At 45.2% G+C, this 13,943-nt stretch overlaps 1 protein-coding gene across 1 annotated transcript; it reads right to left on the minus strand.

The window, feature by feature from the left end:
* Positions 1-644: 644 nt before the first annotated feature.
* Positions 645-13,340, minus strand: MAJIN (membrane anchored junction protein). Its single transcript, XM_030460572.1, has 11 exons — positions 13,049-13,340; positions 12,705-12,884; positions 11,972-12,017; positions 9,912-9,987; positions 8,124-8,249; positions 7,060-7,091; positions 6,179-6,288; positions 3,846-3,900; positions 2,103-2,175; positions 1,552-1,696; positions 645-729 (listed from the first exon to the last, which is right to left on the minus strand). The coding sequence occupies exons 2-11, from the start codon at positions 12,806-12,808 to the stop codon at positions 684-686; spliced, it is 813 nt and encodes a 270-aa protein (XP_030316432.1). The 5' UTR covers positions 12,809-12,884; positions 13,049-13,340; the 3' UTR covers positions 645-683.
* Between the last annotated feature and the right edge of the window lie 603 nt (positions 13,341-13,943).

A 13,943-nucleotide genomic window follows, 5' to 3' on the forward strand; every position in this document is an offset into this window, starting at 1 on the left:
CTCATTGTTGTGTTGTGCTGTGCATGTAGGTGCTGATGGTGTCTTTGCTCAGCAGATGCTGGTTTGATTCTGCCCAGCAGAATGATGGTTTATTGTAAATGCATCAGCATGAGGGCAAAAAGCTGCCTGAGCATGCCCCAGGCACATCTGAAATCTTAACTCCCAGACTCATCCCACTACGTATCAAGGGCATAAATATTTGCCCAAGATGTTGCACAGTGGTAAAATCTAATAATAATATTTTCAGCAATTTTGACCTTTGTAATGCTGGGAAACCGAGTACAGGACTCCATCTCATGCCAGAAATCCTCATCCTCCCAGGCACTTCTTAGAGGGAAAGAGTGTTCTATGCCAGAGTAAGGCTTACTAAAAGAGCACGCAGTTCTGAGTTACGTTTGTTTTATTAGAATCTCATAAATTATTTTTAAATGTACAGGTCCCTTTTTATAACACTCAAAGATCAAAATCTTAAAGCTTGTTTCTCTTTTTCTAAAACCCCAAAGATTGTGAAGAAAAAGCCATTCTAACCCAACATCTTCAGAATGTTAATTTGAAAATGGAAACAAAGTAGTTGAAGTTTTTAAGAGCTGAGACAAGCAGCATGAAAAGTTGAATTACAAAAGAAACACCACCACCCAACATTCCTGCTACAAGTTTACCTTTCAACAACCAATACTTCCAGGTCAGTACTTTCCTCCAAAGAGATGCTGCAGTGGGGACACGATTATGCTGGGGAAACAGCAACAAAAAGAGCACTTTATATTTACAATCATTCTCTGACAACTGTATAAACAAGCTAATTTAAAGAACAAGAAAGACATAACCCCAGCAGTTAGATAATACAGAGGAAAATGGAAAAAACAGAGACTGAAACATACAGAATAACTTGTGATCTAACAGCCTAGACTTGGTAGTTAATGCACTACAATTTAAGAGGAGTTTTACTTCTTCCACTATCTCACCTGCCAGTTATTGCTGATGTCCAGCTCTTGCTGTGCAGTGAACAGACTACTCTTGCACGACACAGCTCCCACAGCTTTAGAGCACTCCTTTAGTCAGCAATGCAGCTGTGTACCTGGGTACTTAAGTTTAAAATGGTGCCTTTGGGAGTCAATGTTACAAAAGCCACAGCTGCTAAGTGGCCACAAAGAGGCCACACTTACCTCAGCAGGACTGAAGGCCCACCCAAGGAGGGCCCTGCTAGAGGGGGGATTCTTTAAGCCTTTAGAAAATCAGGCTGGAGATGGCAACTGACAAAAGCCATGTTGTGTGAAGGGTATGGCTGAGGGCTGTAACCCTCTTGTAAGCAGTTTTGTGAGCATTTTTTTCCCCAAAGACAGCTCAGGAGAGGAACATTTATGAGGAATGTTGCACTGTACTACAAGACAAAAGGAAATCCTTGAATGTTCCTTTGCCTTGGGAGACTTTGGCTGAACCACAGAAAAGATGTATCCGTGCTTCAAGATCACATGGAATCACCTGAACTGCCAGAATCAGGCACAGGCTTGGACATAGCCCAGACTGATCTGCATACAGCCACAGTATTAATACCTTCTCCAGAACTTGGAGAGACCTCTTCCTTCTGACTTAACATGTCCTCTGCTTACTGCTTGGTCCCTTTGCTGCAGTAGCTGCACTGCACCCTCAGACTGCTCAGCTGCTGTTCTTTGTTCAGGGTTAGATTCCACAGGTCCCCCTGCAAGAAACAGCAGCAAGAACAAAACCACGAGCTCATTCTCTCCACACTCCCTGCACAGCCAAGGGCAGGTCCTGAAGACTAGAGGTGGGTCCAGACTCTGACTGTTGTGATGCCTGTGATGTTTCAAAGCAATTGCTGTGCAGGCTGACTGTGAGGGAGGATCCTATCCCACAGCCCAGATCAAGAAGGGCTGTGCAGCCCAGCTCTATGGGTGGGAATTTGTTAGGTAAGCTGAGAGTCTCAGCCAAAATCACTGTTGACTGACCACTCTGTGGTGCTTGTAATTCCTAACTTCACATGGTGGAAGAAACCCAGCACCATTTTTAAAGGAAGACTAATACCAGTGTCATCCTTGCTGCCTTTGATATCATGAGCAACTTGAATCCAGAAATTCCTTACTTACAGGAGCTCATTTGGTTACAGTCCATGGAAAGGGATGCTGGACTACACTCACACTCATTTCCTTTGGAGGAATTCTAAAAGGAAAAGGAACCCAAAAACTGTTACACAATGTTCTACTGTACAGGAGATTGGGCTTTGCTTGCTTGCTTGAAGGATTTAAAGGCAAGGTTTATGCTCTTGTTCTGCGATTTTATTTTTTTCCATGCTACTATGAGGACCTACTTCACCAATATATTTCTACCCCTCCCTCCTCTGGACATTCACAGGCCTAAAATAAAGCTGTAATTCTTTGAGTTGACTTTAATATAGCAGATAGTGAAAGAATAAGAGCAGCTATGGAATACAGAGATTTTAAAAGATATGAACAGAGGTGTTGTGGGAAACTACAGCCACTGGACAAAACAAGTCCCTTGGCATCAGCCCTGCTGAAACACAGCAACTGGAAACAGAGTAACAGGGAAGGGGCAAAAGGAAAAAGTGCCAGAAGCAAGAGGTGAGCCAGGAATACCCATAGAGAAGGCTATCAGAAACACAGAGCCACAGACAACAAAATCAGCATGGAAGTTGTTTGTTTTTTTTTCAGAGAGAGTAAAACAGCTTTCTCACAGACAGATCATAGAAGAATAGAGCCACTGCCTGACAGGGTTTCTCTTGTTCATGCAAAATTCCAACCTTAACAGCTGTAGGCTCCTCCCTTACCCTTTCCCTTTCCCTCTCCCTTCTCCTTTCCTTCCTTCACTTGACTCCAGTCACCCTCACCAGACAGCCTCCTGTCCCCATCACAGGCCCAGAAGGCATGTGGACTAGTTCAGAAAAAGTAATGTACTGAACAGCCATGGGATTGCAGCACTGCCCTGGTCCTCCTGGAGCTCCAGCTTTCAAGGCCTCTGATGCTTGGGAAATTCAGTTCAAGGAGTGGAAGCATTCTGGGGACAGTGATTGTAGCAAAGTGGGGAATACAAAAGCATCTTTTTGAGAATGACCCTTATCCCACCAACAGAGTGTATGGAGCACCCAAGAAGCCAAAAAGGGGCTGTGTACAGACTTTTCACTAATTCTGCAAAGGCAAACTGAGGTGAAACAGAAGTGATACAGATTTTAGAGACAAATAATTGTGTTTGGTTTAGAGAAGTTTTTCTGTACTCAGTGCTCCTGAGCAGATACCAGACAGTCTCCTGCCTATGTAGGAAATCCAACAAAACTGTCGAAAACCCCTCTTCTGAAGGAAAGTTTTGGCCTTACAACAAGGTGAGGGTTTCAGGAGAGAAGTTTCTCTGTGAAGGCTGAAAGTTTCCATGGACCTGTTATCACCTGACACTGTGTATGCAGTGAATCCTTGCAGAGCTGGGATCAGCCCTTTGAAACCAGTTCTGCAGGAGCCAGCAGGCAGAGCACCCTGGCCAGTGTCAACCTGTCAGCACTCACAGTCAGCCCTTCATGGAGTTGGGCACGAAAAGGCATCTAAGGTAGGAGAGGACCATGGCCTTGGAAACTACTCCAGGCTCATCTCTGAGAGGCCAAGCTCACCCTGAGAGTTCATAGCTTGACAGTCAGAAAAGTTTGTGTCCTATTCTGGTAAAACTCACCCCTTGGCTAAGTTTGATGAGCAGGAATCACAAATGTCTCCATGCAGGTGATGAAGGTGAAAAAAGAAATTACCTGAAGGCATTTTTTTGCTTGCCACTTTAAGAATCTAGGATGAAACAAATGTTGTTGTCTCTTTTCTGAATATTCTGTATCTTACCGTTTCAGATCCAGGCTTTGCTACACTCATATGGTGAACACACTCGTCTCCAGTTCTAAAAATCAGTGAAATAAGTAAGAACTAAGTTTACAAAAAGTCACAAAAAGGAAGCAGTCTTGTAAATAGCTACTCCAAGTATTTTGTTAGAAACCAGGATTTTAGTACCTCTAGCCAACGCAGACATCCTTAGTCTATATCTATATTCATGTTTCAAAATCTTGTTTAAAAAAATGAAAGCATGCACTGGTACCAGTATTAGGCTTTCTGCTCTTTGACTAAAACCAACAAGAAGCTAAAGAGAAAAAAAAATGTTATGTGACATGGAAAGGGGGATAAGCAGTGAATGGATAAAGCTTGCAAATCCTACGAGGTTACTGACACCAAGAAAAGGGCAGATAGCAAAGAACCACAGAAAGATCTTACAAGGCTCAGTTAGGGAGCAATAAAATGGCAGAGGAAACTCTATACAGAGAGATACACCCACGAAATAGTGCTCTTTGAGCTGTTCAGTATCACTAGGGAATGACACCTGGGGATTCTGAGAGCTCAGCATGCAACAGCACCCAGGAAAACTCATCCAAATCTGCTGTGAGGAATTAAGAGCAAAAGAGCTTGTCCAAAATTATCAAAAAAAAAAAAAAAAAAAAGGTCCAGACATGGTCTGCTTACAGGACACAAACTTGTTCCTGGGGGTAGGAGGAATGTCCAGACTGAATGAGCTCTTCAGTTGAATAGTAATATTTTTCCTATGATGACAGGAGGCTTAAAGCTGGTCCCTCAACAACTTAATTTTGAAATCAAGAATACACATTCAAGTGACTTACTGTTTTAATCTTAATTTTCTGGAAAAGCATAACTTCTGGGGCAAGGCATAGGACTAAGAGGGAACTGTCAGGTCTGTATCAGGAAAGAGTCCTTTCTGGCCTTGTGTTTGTCCAATCTACAACTCACTTGGCTAAAAGAGATCAGAAAGCATTCTGGATCCTGGTCCCACTCTTCACTCATTTTCTGCAGTTTTCTTCTGACTAGAAACTGATGCAGGGAAAGGGAAATAAGAGGACTCCATTTCCATGAACAGGAAAAGAACTGGCTTCAGAGTCCTCTTGTGGTAATCTCCACATGAAATTCATTTGGTAATTGGGCAGAACATAAAGGAACAAGGGAGATGACTTGACAGAGTCTGTACCTTGCTGTGGAAGGGGAAAGGTGAGAATAAGCACTTCTGATCACAACACTGGAGCCTTGCCACATATTTCTGATTGTTAAATACAGACATAATTTTTTTTTCTTTTGTACAAGCTACACTCCATGAAACAAAGCAGCCTGCTAGACTGAAACTAATAACGGGCCTGCCTCTGAACAGCAGTCAGGAACCAAGCTTTAAGTGAGCCAGCACCCCCTCCTCATGCTGAAGGTGGCCAGCAGCATCCTGAGCTGCATTCAGCAGAGTTTTGCCAGCAGGTCGAGGAAGTTGATCCTTCCCCTCTGCCCAAGGCTGCTGACACCAAGACTGGGACTCACTGGGCGAAAGGCCACAAAGATGAAGGGACAGGGGCACTTTTCATACCTGGAGAGGCTGGGACTGCTATGTCTGGAGAAGATTTGGGGGATCTTATCAATGTACACCTGATGGGAGGGAATGAAAAAGTGGAAACTGGGCTCTCCTCAGCAATGCTTGCTGGAAGTACAAGGGGTACAGGGCACAGTCCACAAAACATGATGTGAAATCGGAACATAAGAGAAATTATTTTGGCTGCAACTGTGGTCAAGCACTGCATCCACAGAAATTGGGGTCTGTCCAGCCTTGGAGTCCACTGAAAACCTGGGGGGACATGTTCTGGGCAACACGCTGTGGGTGACACTGCTTGAGCAGGAGGGGTCGCATTGGTATCAAATGTCCCATCCAACCACAATGATTCTGCAAAACCCCCATATTAAGATCCCAGCCTCAAGCTGAGAGGTGGCATTCATCAGCCAACTCAGAGCAACAGGCTAGGATGCAGCTAGAAAACAGTTCCCACTTCCCTTGCCACCCTTGGCTCAGGTGTGCAAGCCAGGGTACTGCTTCATCTACTTGTTGAGTTCTCACCCCAATGCCATTCTATAGATAATGGTAACAGAAAGAAGATAAACAGAAAGCCCCCACTGGCAGGGGAACCTGAAAGCATAGGACAACTTTTCTCCAAACATGGACAATGCTGCTTACATTCTGTCACACAGATGGAAGAAGACAAAGGGAGTGAAGGATTACAGAGTAATTAAATCTGGAAAATGTACAAGAGACATTAAAACCATTGACATGTGCCCCAAAGACCATTTTGTAGTCATCTGACCTGTTCATAACCAACGATGGGCATGAGGTCTCTGCTCTGACTTCCACTCTTCTCCTCTTCATTGGCTCTTCCACTGTAGTACTTTGTAACACTTCATTTCTTCTTTTGACCTTCAAAACATTGCCCATTTGTTTATACCATGAAAGCAGCAGGAACATAAAAGACTCAGGAATAAAAGACTAGCTGTCTTCTGATTCAAAGAGAAGAGAAGCACCCAGAGGCCATTGAGAGAATTTTGCTTTAAAAAAGAGATACTGCTTCCCAGGATATCATCCTATGTTCTCCACTTTTAGAGGAGTGGAGATGTTTTAAACAGGAAATGCTGCTTCCCAGGATATCTTACATGCTCCATTTTTAGAGAAGGGCCTAGGAATGTCACTAGCAGGAATGTACTGCTAGCAGAAACACCAGGATTTTCCTTTGGGAATTTGGACAGGACACCACTAATTCACCCCATCTTCAGACACTTACCCCTATTGAAAACAAACCTACCCTGAGCTCTCATTAAACAAAAACTTCCCAGAGAAGCTGAACTGCATTGTTTATGACACAAACAACACCTGGGAAACTACTCATGTATTCAGCAATATTGACCTCTTTTGCAGTGAAGAAATAATTTGCCAGCTCAGCTCAGACTCATAGAAAGCACATTTAGCTGAAGCCTGCACGGCCCTCAGGTCCTGAAGCAGGAATTCCATCCAAGTCCACTGGAACTGCCAGGAAGATTTCTCTCAAGTTGCCTGGTTCTAGGTGGGAATTCAGGGCCACCCCACCTGCTTGATTCCCAGAAACAGGGGAAACAGAGCATTGCTCATGTATTGCTCTGCTGCTCCAGGCTATTTATAACTTTAAAACAAAACAAAACCACACATTTAACTTACAAACTCATCACGGTCCTTGTTTACTTCTTTTCCTGTGACAGAGGCATTAGAAAATGTGGTGAATATTTGGTGATCAGACATTCTCTAACCAACTTAAAAGTACATTTCTGCATTGCACCTCACTTTCCAAGAACAAGAAAACTACTTAGAAACCATGGTAGGCTGAAATGGAAAACTGCACATACAGCTCTTCCAGGAGGAGATTTCCTGGCTATGAGCACCACATGTTGGTGGAATGGGGATGACTCCTTGAAGTCAAAGGAGTGTTCAGAATAACTACTGGCATCACGCTGTGCTTTGGAAAACAGGTGGCAGATGCAAGGACATCTAGAGCAGAGCCTCCACAGAGTATTGGCCACCTAACCTCTGATGCATGAGATCCATTTTATAAAGGAGACCAGAATATCCACAAAGTGGTCTTAAGAAAAACAGTCAGCTTCTCTCAGGGACCAGAACAGGAAACAGTAAGAATAAACACTCTGTTTTCACAACAGAAGAGTAAAATGTAGAGTCCCATAGAGATCTCAGCTGGGGCCCGAGGTTATTCATGGAGTTATTAAAAAAATCTGTAAAATGAGATGGTAGGGAGGTGGCAACATTTGCTAACTATACAAAAGACATTCTCATTTATTACTACAATTATTTAGAAAAACAAAAGCATTTTTCTTCAGGAAAACAGAAACAAAGAGTGTGAAGTTCAATGTCAACCAACACAGTTGAGCACAAGAAAGAAAAACATGCATTCCATACACATCTGCTGGCTCCAGTACGACTGCTGATATTAAAGAATGAAGGCTGGGAGCCACTGGGCATTGCTTCATACAAACACCAGCTGCAGAGTCAGCCATGGGTGAAAAAGCAAATAGATATTCAGAAAACTTTAGAAAAGCAACACAAGACAAAAGAAAACACTCTTCTGCTGTTTCAAATCCATGGTACAGTCACACTGCATGCAGTTTAGCTCCCTCTCATTCAAAAACACGGTAGATGAAGGGAAGAGGAAAATCAAGACACAGACCACAGACACTTCCAGAAATTATCTAAACATAACCACAGGGACTCACCATGAGATAGGTTTTGCTGAAATGAGTTGAGTTCTAGATACATTGTGCAAATGTAGGGATAAGGCACCAGACAGACATTCTCACACTTGAATCTCATCTTTGATACTCTCTCCCACTTGCTCAAATCTGAGAATGATGATAAGACTTAAGGACATTTCAAAGGAGAAGGAGTCCTGACAATGTCTCTTGTAAAGCTTCCAAAGTCACACCACATGGCACATGTATAATGGAGCAAATAAAATCTGTGGGGATGAACTTGGTGAAAAAACACTGGTACACATTACAGGAAACACTCATCCAGCACATACACTCCCATCAGTCCCCTGTATTAACTGTTTTCCTCACCACATTTGCCTTCAGTCCTGACATTATACTGCAAGAAACAACATGCTGGGCTCTCCCAAATTCTCCCTCATCAGGTTTCCTAACTAAAAACTGATTCTTTCATAAAATATTTTAAGCATTGAAAGGGACTAGGATTCACAAGGATAGCATCACTACATTTGCTTCTGAGTTCAAAATGGGAGGATAATTACAACTGACATAACAACTACCACAGTTACAGACCTTCCTTCCTGCAGGTGCAGTTCTGATACTGAGGAGCTCACGTACACAAGAATGGAGGTCGTGAGATAGCAGTCTCCTTACATGCCTCTTATTTCAGGAAGAAACAGGCAACATTAATCCTTCTAATGCATTTGTGACTTCATGAACACCCCAAAGACTGAAGATGGAGCCCATGATTTACCCAGATGAAACACTGACACAATCACTTCCTTGAACGGATGAAATTTCTCCTTTGAGTTTGGCTTCCAAGACTCCCACAGCTGATGATGAACTAAGAACTATGCTATAGCAAGGAACCCAAAACACAGCTTGCAGGACAACTCACCAGGGCCCAGCACTGGCTGGGCATAGGGATGCACTCCAAGCTCTGGAAATACAAGTTTGTCAGTCAAACACTCCTCAAGCATGCAGGCAAAACTGGATGAGCTTTAGTGAAGCAAACCACCAACCAGGTTTTGTTCATTTGGATGCTTCCTGTCCCACAGTGCTCCTGGCTGCTTTCTGTTCCTGGCAGTAACAGGAATCAGCTGCTATCACACGCCAGCTTCTGACAGAGGCTGCCCTCATTCTTGCCTGCTATAACGAGGCCACACAATGCAGTCTCCCAAGCCTGGGAGGGAACGTCTTGCAGGCAGAAACACAAGGGTGTTCATTACTCCTGGGCACCCAAAACCACAGGAGGTGGTGCTGAAGGGATGGATCTGATTGACAAACTGACAGACCAGAGGACTCAAAAGGCTTCTCAGCTACCTAACTTACTCTGCTCTACAACAAGAGCCTTGGGACAATAAGTTCTTTTTAACCCTTTACACTATAGCCACTACAATATTTAATCCTAATGTACCTGACAAGAAAACATCTCCTCTACTAGTGAGCCAATGTTGCTGAGCCTGTAAGGAGCACCTGATGTTTCATCAGCCTTTGAAAACGTTGCACAAGCTGTGCTTGCAATCACATTAGTGGGCTGCTTCTGCCTTTATGCATACACATTCATTTTCTCTGGCTAAATCTGATTTGGAACACAGAGGGTTTAATCTGAAAACACTGAAAAACACTCTTTTCACATCAGTTCTCTCTCTGGGGAAGGCAACAACTGAGTCAAGCTACAAAGCTCAAAGGACTCACCTCAGCTACAGATCTGTGCTATGTGACATGGATGCTGAGTCCAGCCATGCCCAACAGGCACAAGTCACTGAATATTTTATGGGTAAGAAAGGATACAGGGAAAGATAGTGAAGTGGTCTGTAGAAAATGGGTGTAAATCATCCAGATTTCCAAGGACTACTCGAATTGCTTCCTGGAGAGGCCAAAAAAAAAAAAAAAAGAAGGGTCAATATTAATAGAACCACAATCCTGCTGTGAAGTACAGTTTAAGGATTGGGAAAAAATTAAAATTACTTTACAGCTTGCATGAATTATGGTAGAGCAGGTTCTAGGTATTCTGCATCTTATCTCCCCATGTTGTCCCTTCCTCCTCCCCACCCCTCAGAGTGTGCTGCACTGACTTATAGAAACTGAAGTAAATTAATATCTTAGCTCTGGATTAACACAGAAGCACTACTATAGAAAGTGAAGGTGTGCTTTTAAATTTAAGGAGGTTTTAATTTAACAAGTCTCTTTTTTTTTTTTTTTTTTTTTTTTTCCCCAGCAAAACACATATATTGATCTGCTTCAAATGTAAGCATACTCCTTTTTTCTGGATATTGACCCCATCCAGTTTTTAAGGAACTGTAATGCAGCCCCAACAAATTCCTGCTTTACAAACAGGTAGCTTTGCCTAGTAATGCCTTTTTGTATTTTTAAAAGTGAAAAAAACCTATTTTCCATATTATATTGGGTTGGTGTGGCAGTGTTTGATAGAGCAGGAGAGATGCCAGAGGTGCCTTCTGTGAGAAGCTGCTCAAAGCTTCCCCTGCTCCAATTCTGGCCCTGCCTCTGGCCAAGGCCAAGCCCATCAGTGAGGGTGGATGTGCTTCTGTGATTAACATAGCCAGAAAGGGGAAAAATTAAACTGCTGTAAGACCTCAGGGTAGAGGAGAGGGAGGTAGGAGCAGTCCCTGAGGGGAGAGCAGTGCTAGAACAGATACCAAGGCCAGTGAGGAAGGAGGAGGATGAGGGGCCTGAGCAGAGGAACCTGGCAGCCCATGATGAGACAGCAGGCTGTCCCCTTCAGTCCTGGAGGAGTACAGTGGGGCAGATGTGGATCTGCAGCCATGGAGGATCCCGTGCCACGGGAGGTGACTGTGCCTGAAGCAGCCGTGACTCTGTGGGCAGCCCAGCCTGGAGCAGTTCCTGAGGGACTGCACCCCAGGGGAGGCACTCATGTCCCAGGGGTTCCTGAAGCACTGTCCCCTGCCAGAGGGATCCTGCCTTGGAGCAGGGGAAAGCTGTGAGGAATCCTTCTCCTGGAGGAGGAAGGAGAGGTAGAAAACGTGTGATGGACTGACTGTAAAACCTCTCTGCTTGTCACTGTGCCACTGGGGGAGGAGATAGAGGTATCAGGAACAAAGTAATTTGGGCCCAGGAAGAAGGGAGGGGTGGGGTAAGGTACTGAAAATCTGGTTTTGTTTTCTCTTCTCTTTGTCCTGCTCTGATTTAATTGGTCATAAATTACATTGATTTTTTTTCTCCAGGTTGAGTTTGTTTTGTCCAGGACCATAACTGGTGAGTGAAATCTTCCTAGTCCTTATCTTGACCCACAAAGTTTCAGTTGGATTTTCTCCTCCTCATCCCGCAGTGGGGGGAGAAGTGAGAAAATGGATGTGAGGTTCTTTAGCTGGGCCTAAACCATGCAGTATAGCAATTATGATCAGCACATTTTCTGCAATGGTATTTATAACACTAATAGTGTATCCTGAAGATTTCTTTAAATTAAGCCATAGGAGCATTTCTAAACAGGTAGTACATTTGTCTCATTTCCTCAGGAATGGTGGGGGCATTCTGCTGTCTCAGGAAGTAGATGACAATAGAACTCATCAGTTGTAACCATGCTTGGTCCCAAAGTAATGGAACAGGAATCAGAAAGGAACAGGCTGTAACTAGCCCAGCAAATAGGAATTTTGAACAGTCTTCTTGGAAATTTTTCAAATAAAAGCATCACTCTTCTACACTAACATTGTCTGCTGATGATCATTTTGATTACATCATTTTTTCCACCCTCATACTTGACAGAGAAGTTCCCCATTACTCTCACTTGAAATGTTGCATTTAACAAAATGTCCTCAGCCTCACAATGAACAAAACATTCAGCTAAGGTTCCGTGGACCTGCTTCATCTCCTACCTCCAACTCCTTGGCAGCACTTTCAGTGTTGTTGAGATCAGGAGCGCTGTGAAACAAACAAAGAGTCAGTCAAAAAGCACTGGAACTACATTCCTTGTAGGAGTTTAATCAGCAACAAAACGTCATTCCTACTGCACAGAGAAAATACTCAGTGGGCAGATGAGTTCTTTATTTATAGTAAAATTATGGTATATGGGCTGGTAGGCAGCCATTCCTGCATCTTCCACATGCAGAGTCCTCAAGCAGCAGGTGTGATGGAGCTCTGCGTTCCTGGGGATTACACACCTTCCCCTGAGGGAAAGCAGTGGATGAATTCTTTGTTTTGCCCTTTACTTATTCAGCTGTCTGAGTTTTCTTACTTTTAGCTTTCTGATTCTCTCCCTGATCCCACTGCAGGACAGTGAGTGAGTGGCCATGTGGGACTTAGGTGCTGGCTGGAGTTAAATCATGCCAAAGGCTCCAGAGCTTCTCGGTTAAACCCTGATAGAATTTCAAAGTATTGTCGGTAAACCCAGCCTCTTTTTCTACTGAAGCATAAAACCCTATCATGGCAGGGAAATAGAACCATGTTCTTTACAGCTCAAAATAACTCCTTCAGCCTAATGCTCAGCCCGTGAAATGCAGGGGCTGCCTTTAAGTGACCACTTTCCCCATCAGTGAAAGAAGGCAGGAAATAAGAAGCCCTCAAGATCTGAATTTAGGGTCTCAGACCAACTCAGTGTAACATGCTTACCTGTGGAAGTTGCCATAGCGGATTTTAAATTTGTACACGAGCCTGCCCGCGTGAAGAAACCTTGTTTCAGGCAGTGGATAGGTAAATGGTTTCAATGCCATCATTTTTCCGCCTTATATGCCAGCCCAGGGAAGCTGAAGAGTCAAAGTCAGTTCCTAAAGCCCTTTACTGGATCTCCTTCTGTCATACAAACAGAAAAAGGGTACATGGAATTTTCACTCTAGCAGACATTTGAGAGAACAGATTTCCAACCAGCATCTCCTGCAAGTCTGGGAATTGCTGATTCAAGTGTCTGTTCCAAGAAAGCAGGGTATTTTTGAACAAGATTTGAGGACAGACTGTACCTCCAGCTGCACAGTTCTGCAAATGTCACCACCAGTGTCCCTGAGGCTTCCCAGGCCGCTTGCCCGGGGGGGGGGCTGGCAGGAAAGCCCGGGCAGGACTGGGACTCAGCCCGTGGCCTGTGAGGGTCACTCCCGGCTGCTGTGTGTGCCCCTGAGGGGGAACAGCCGGGAGAAACTCTTTTCTCTCCACACCCGCACGTCTCCCCGGTGCATGCGGGCCTTGGCCGGACAAACCCCCAGCGGTCGGCAGCCCCCGCTGCCCTGCGGAGGGCCCAGCGCCCCGGGCTGCCGAGCGGGGATTTGCCTCCGCTCCTCGGCCCCGCTGCCGCCTGCCTGGCGACCACCGGGCAGCCCCGGCTCCACGGCAGGCAAGGAGCCGCAGCCACCGACCCCGACCCCACCTCTCGACCTCACCTCAGGCGGGGCCAAGCCGGAGCCGAAAGGAGCCGAGCGTTTCCGAAAGGAGCCGAGCGGAGCCGAACAGTGTAGAGCAGCGGCCAGCGCAGTGGTCCTACAGCTGTGTGCCCCACTGCTGGCCCCAGCCCTGTCAGTAAACCCAGTACTCAGCATCCTGCCAGGGGATGCTGACAACAGGTGAAATGGAAGGGATATGTCCTTGAGGCCTGCAGTGCCATGGTGGGGACGTGCACAGCCCCCAGGGATGGTGGGGAGCTGAAGGGATGTAGGACTGCTTGCCCTGCTGCAGGGATACGGGGACAGGACAGGGTTCCCCCTCCCTCAGGGCCCCATCCCTGCCCACAGGCTGCCTGCAGAGCCTGACACAGGCAGGGCATTGGCAAGGGGGAGCTGCTGGGCTCCCCTACCTCCATTTGGGTGGCTTGCCCCCTATGAAGTGCAGCACCTCTTACAGTAGCAAGAGGAGGTCACCTCTCCT

This window comes from Calypte anna, chromosome 15, assembly GCF_003957555.1.
Source record: "Calypte anna isolate BGI_N300 chromosome 15, bCalAnn1_v1.p, whole genome shotgun sequence".
Classification (NCBI taxonomy): Eukaryota; Metazoa; Chordata; class Aves; order Apodiformes; family Trochilidae; genus Calypte; species Calypte anna.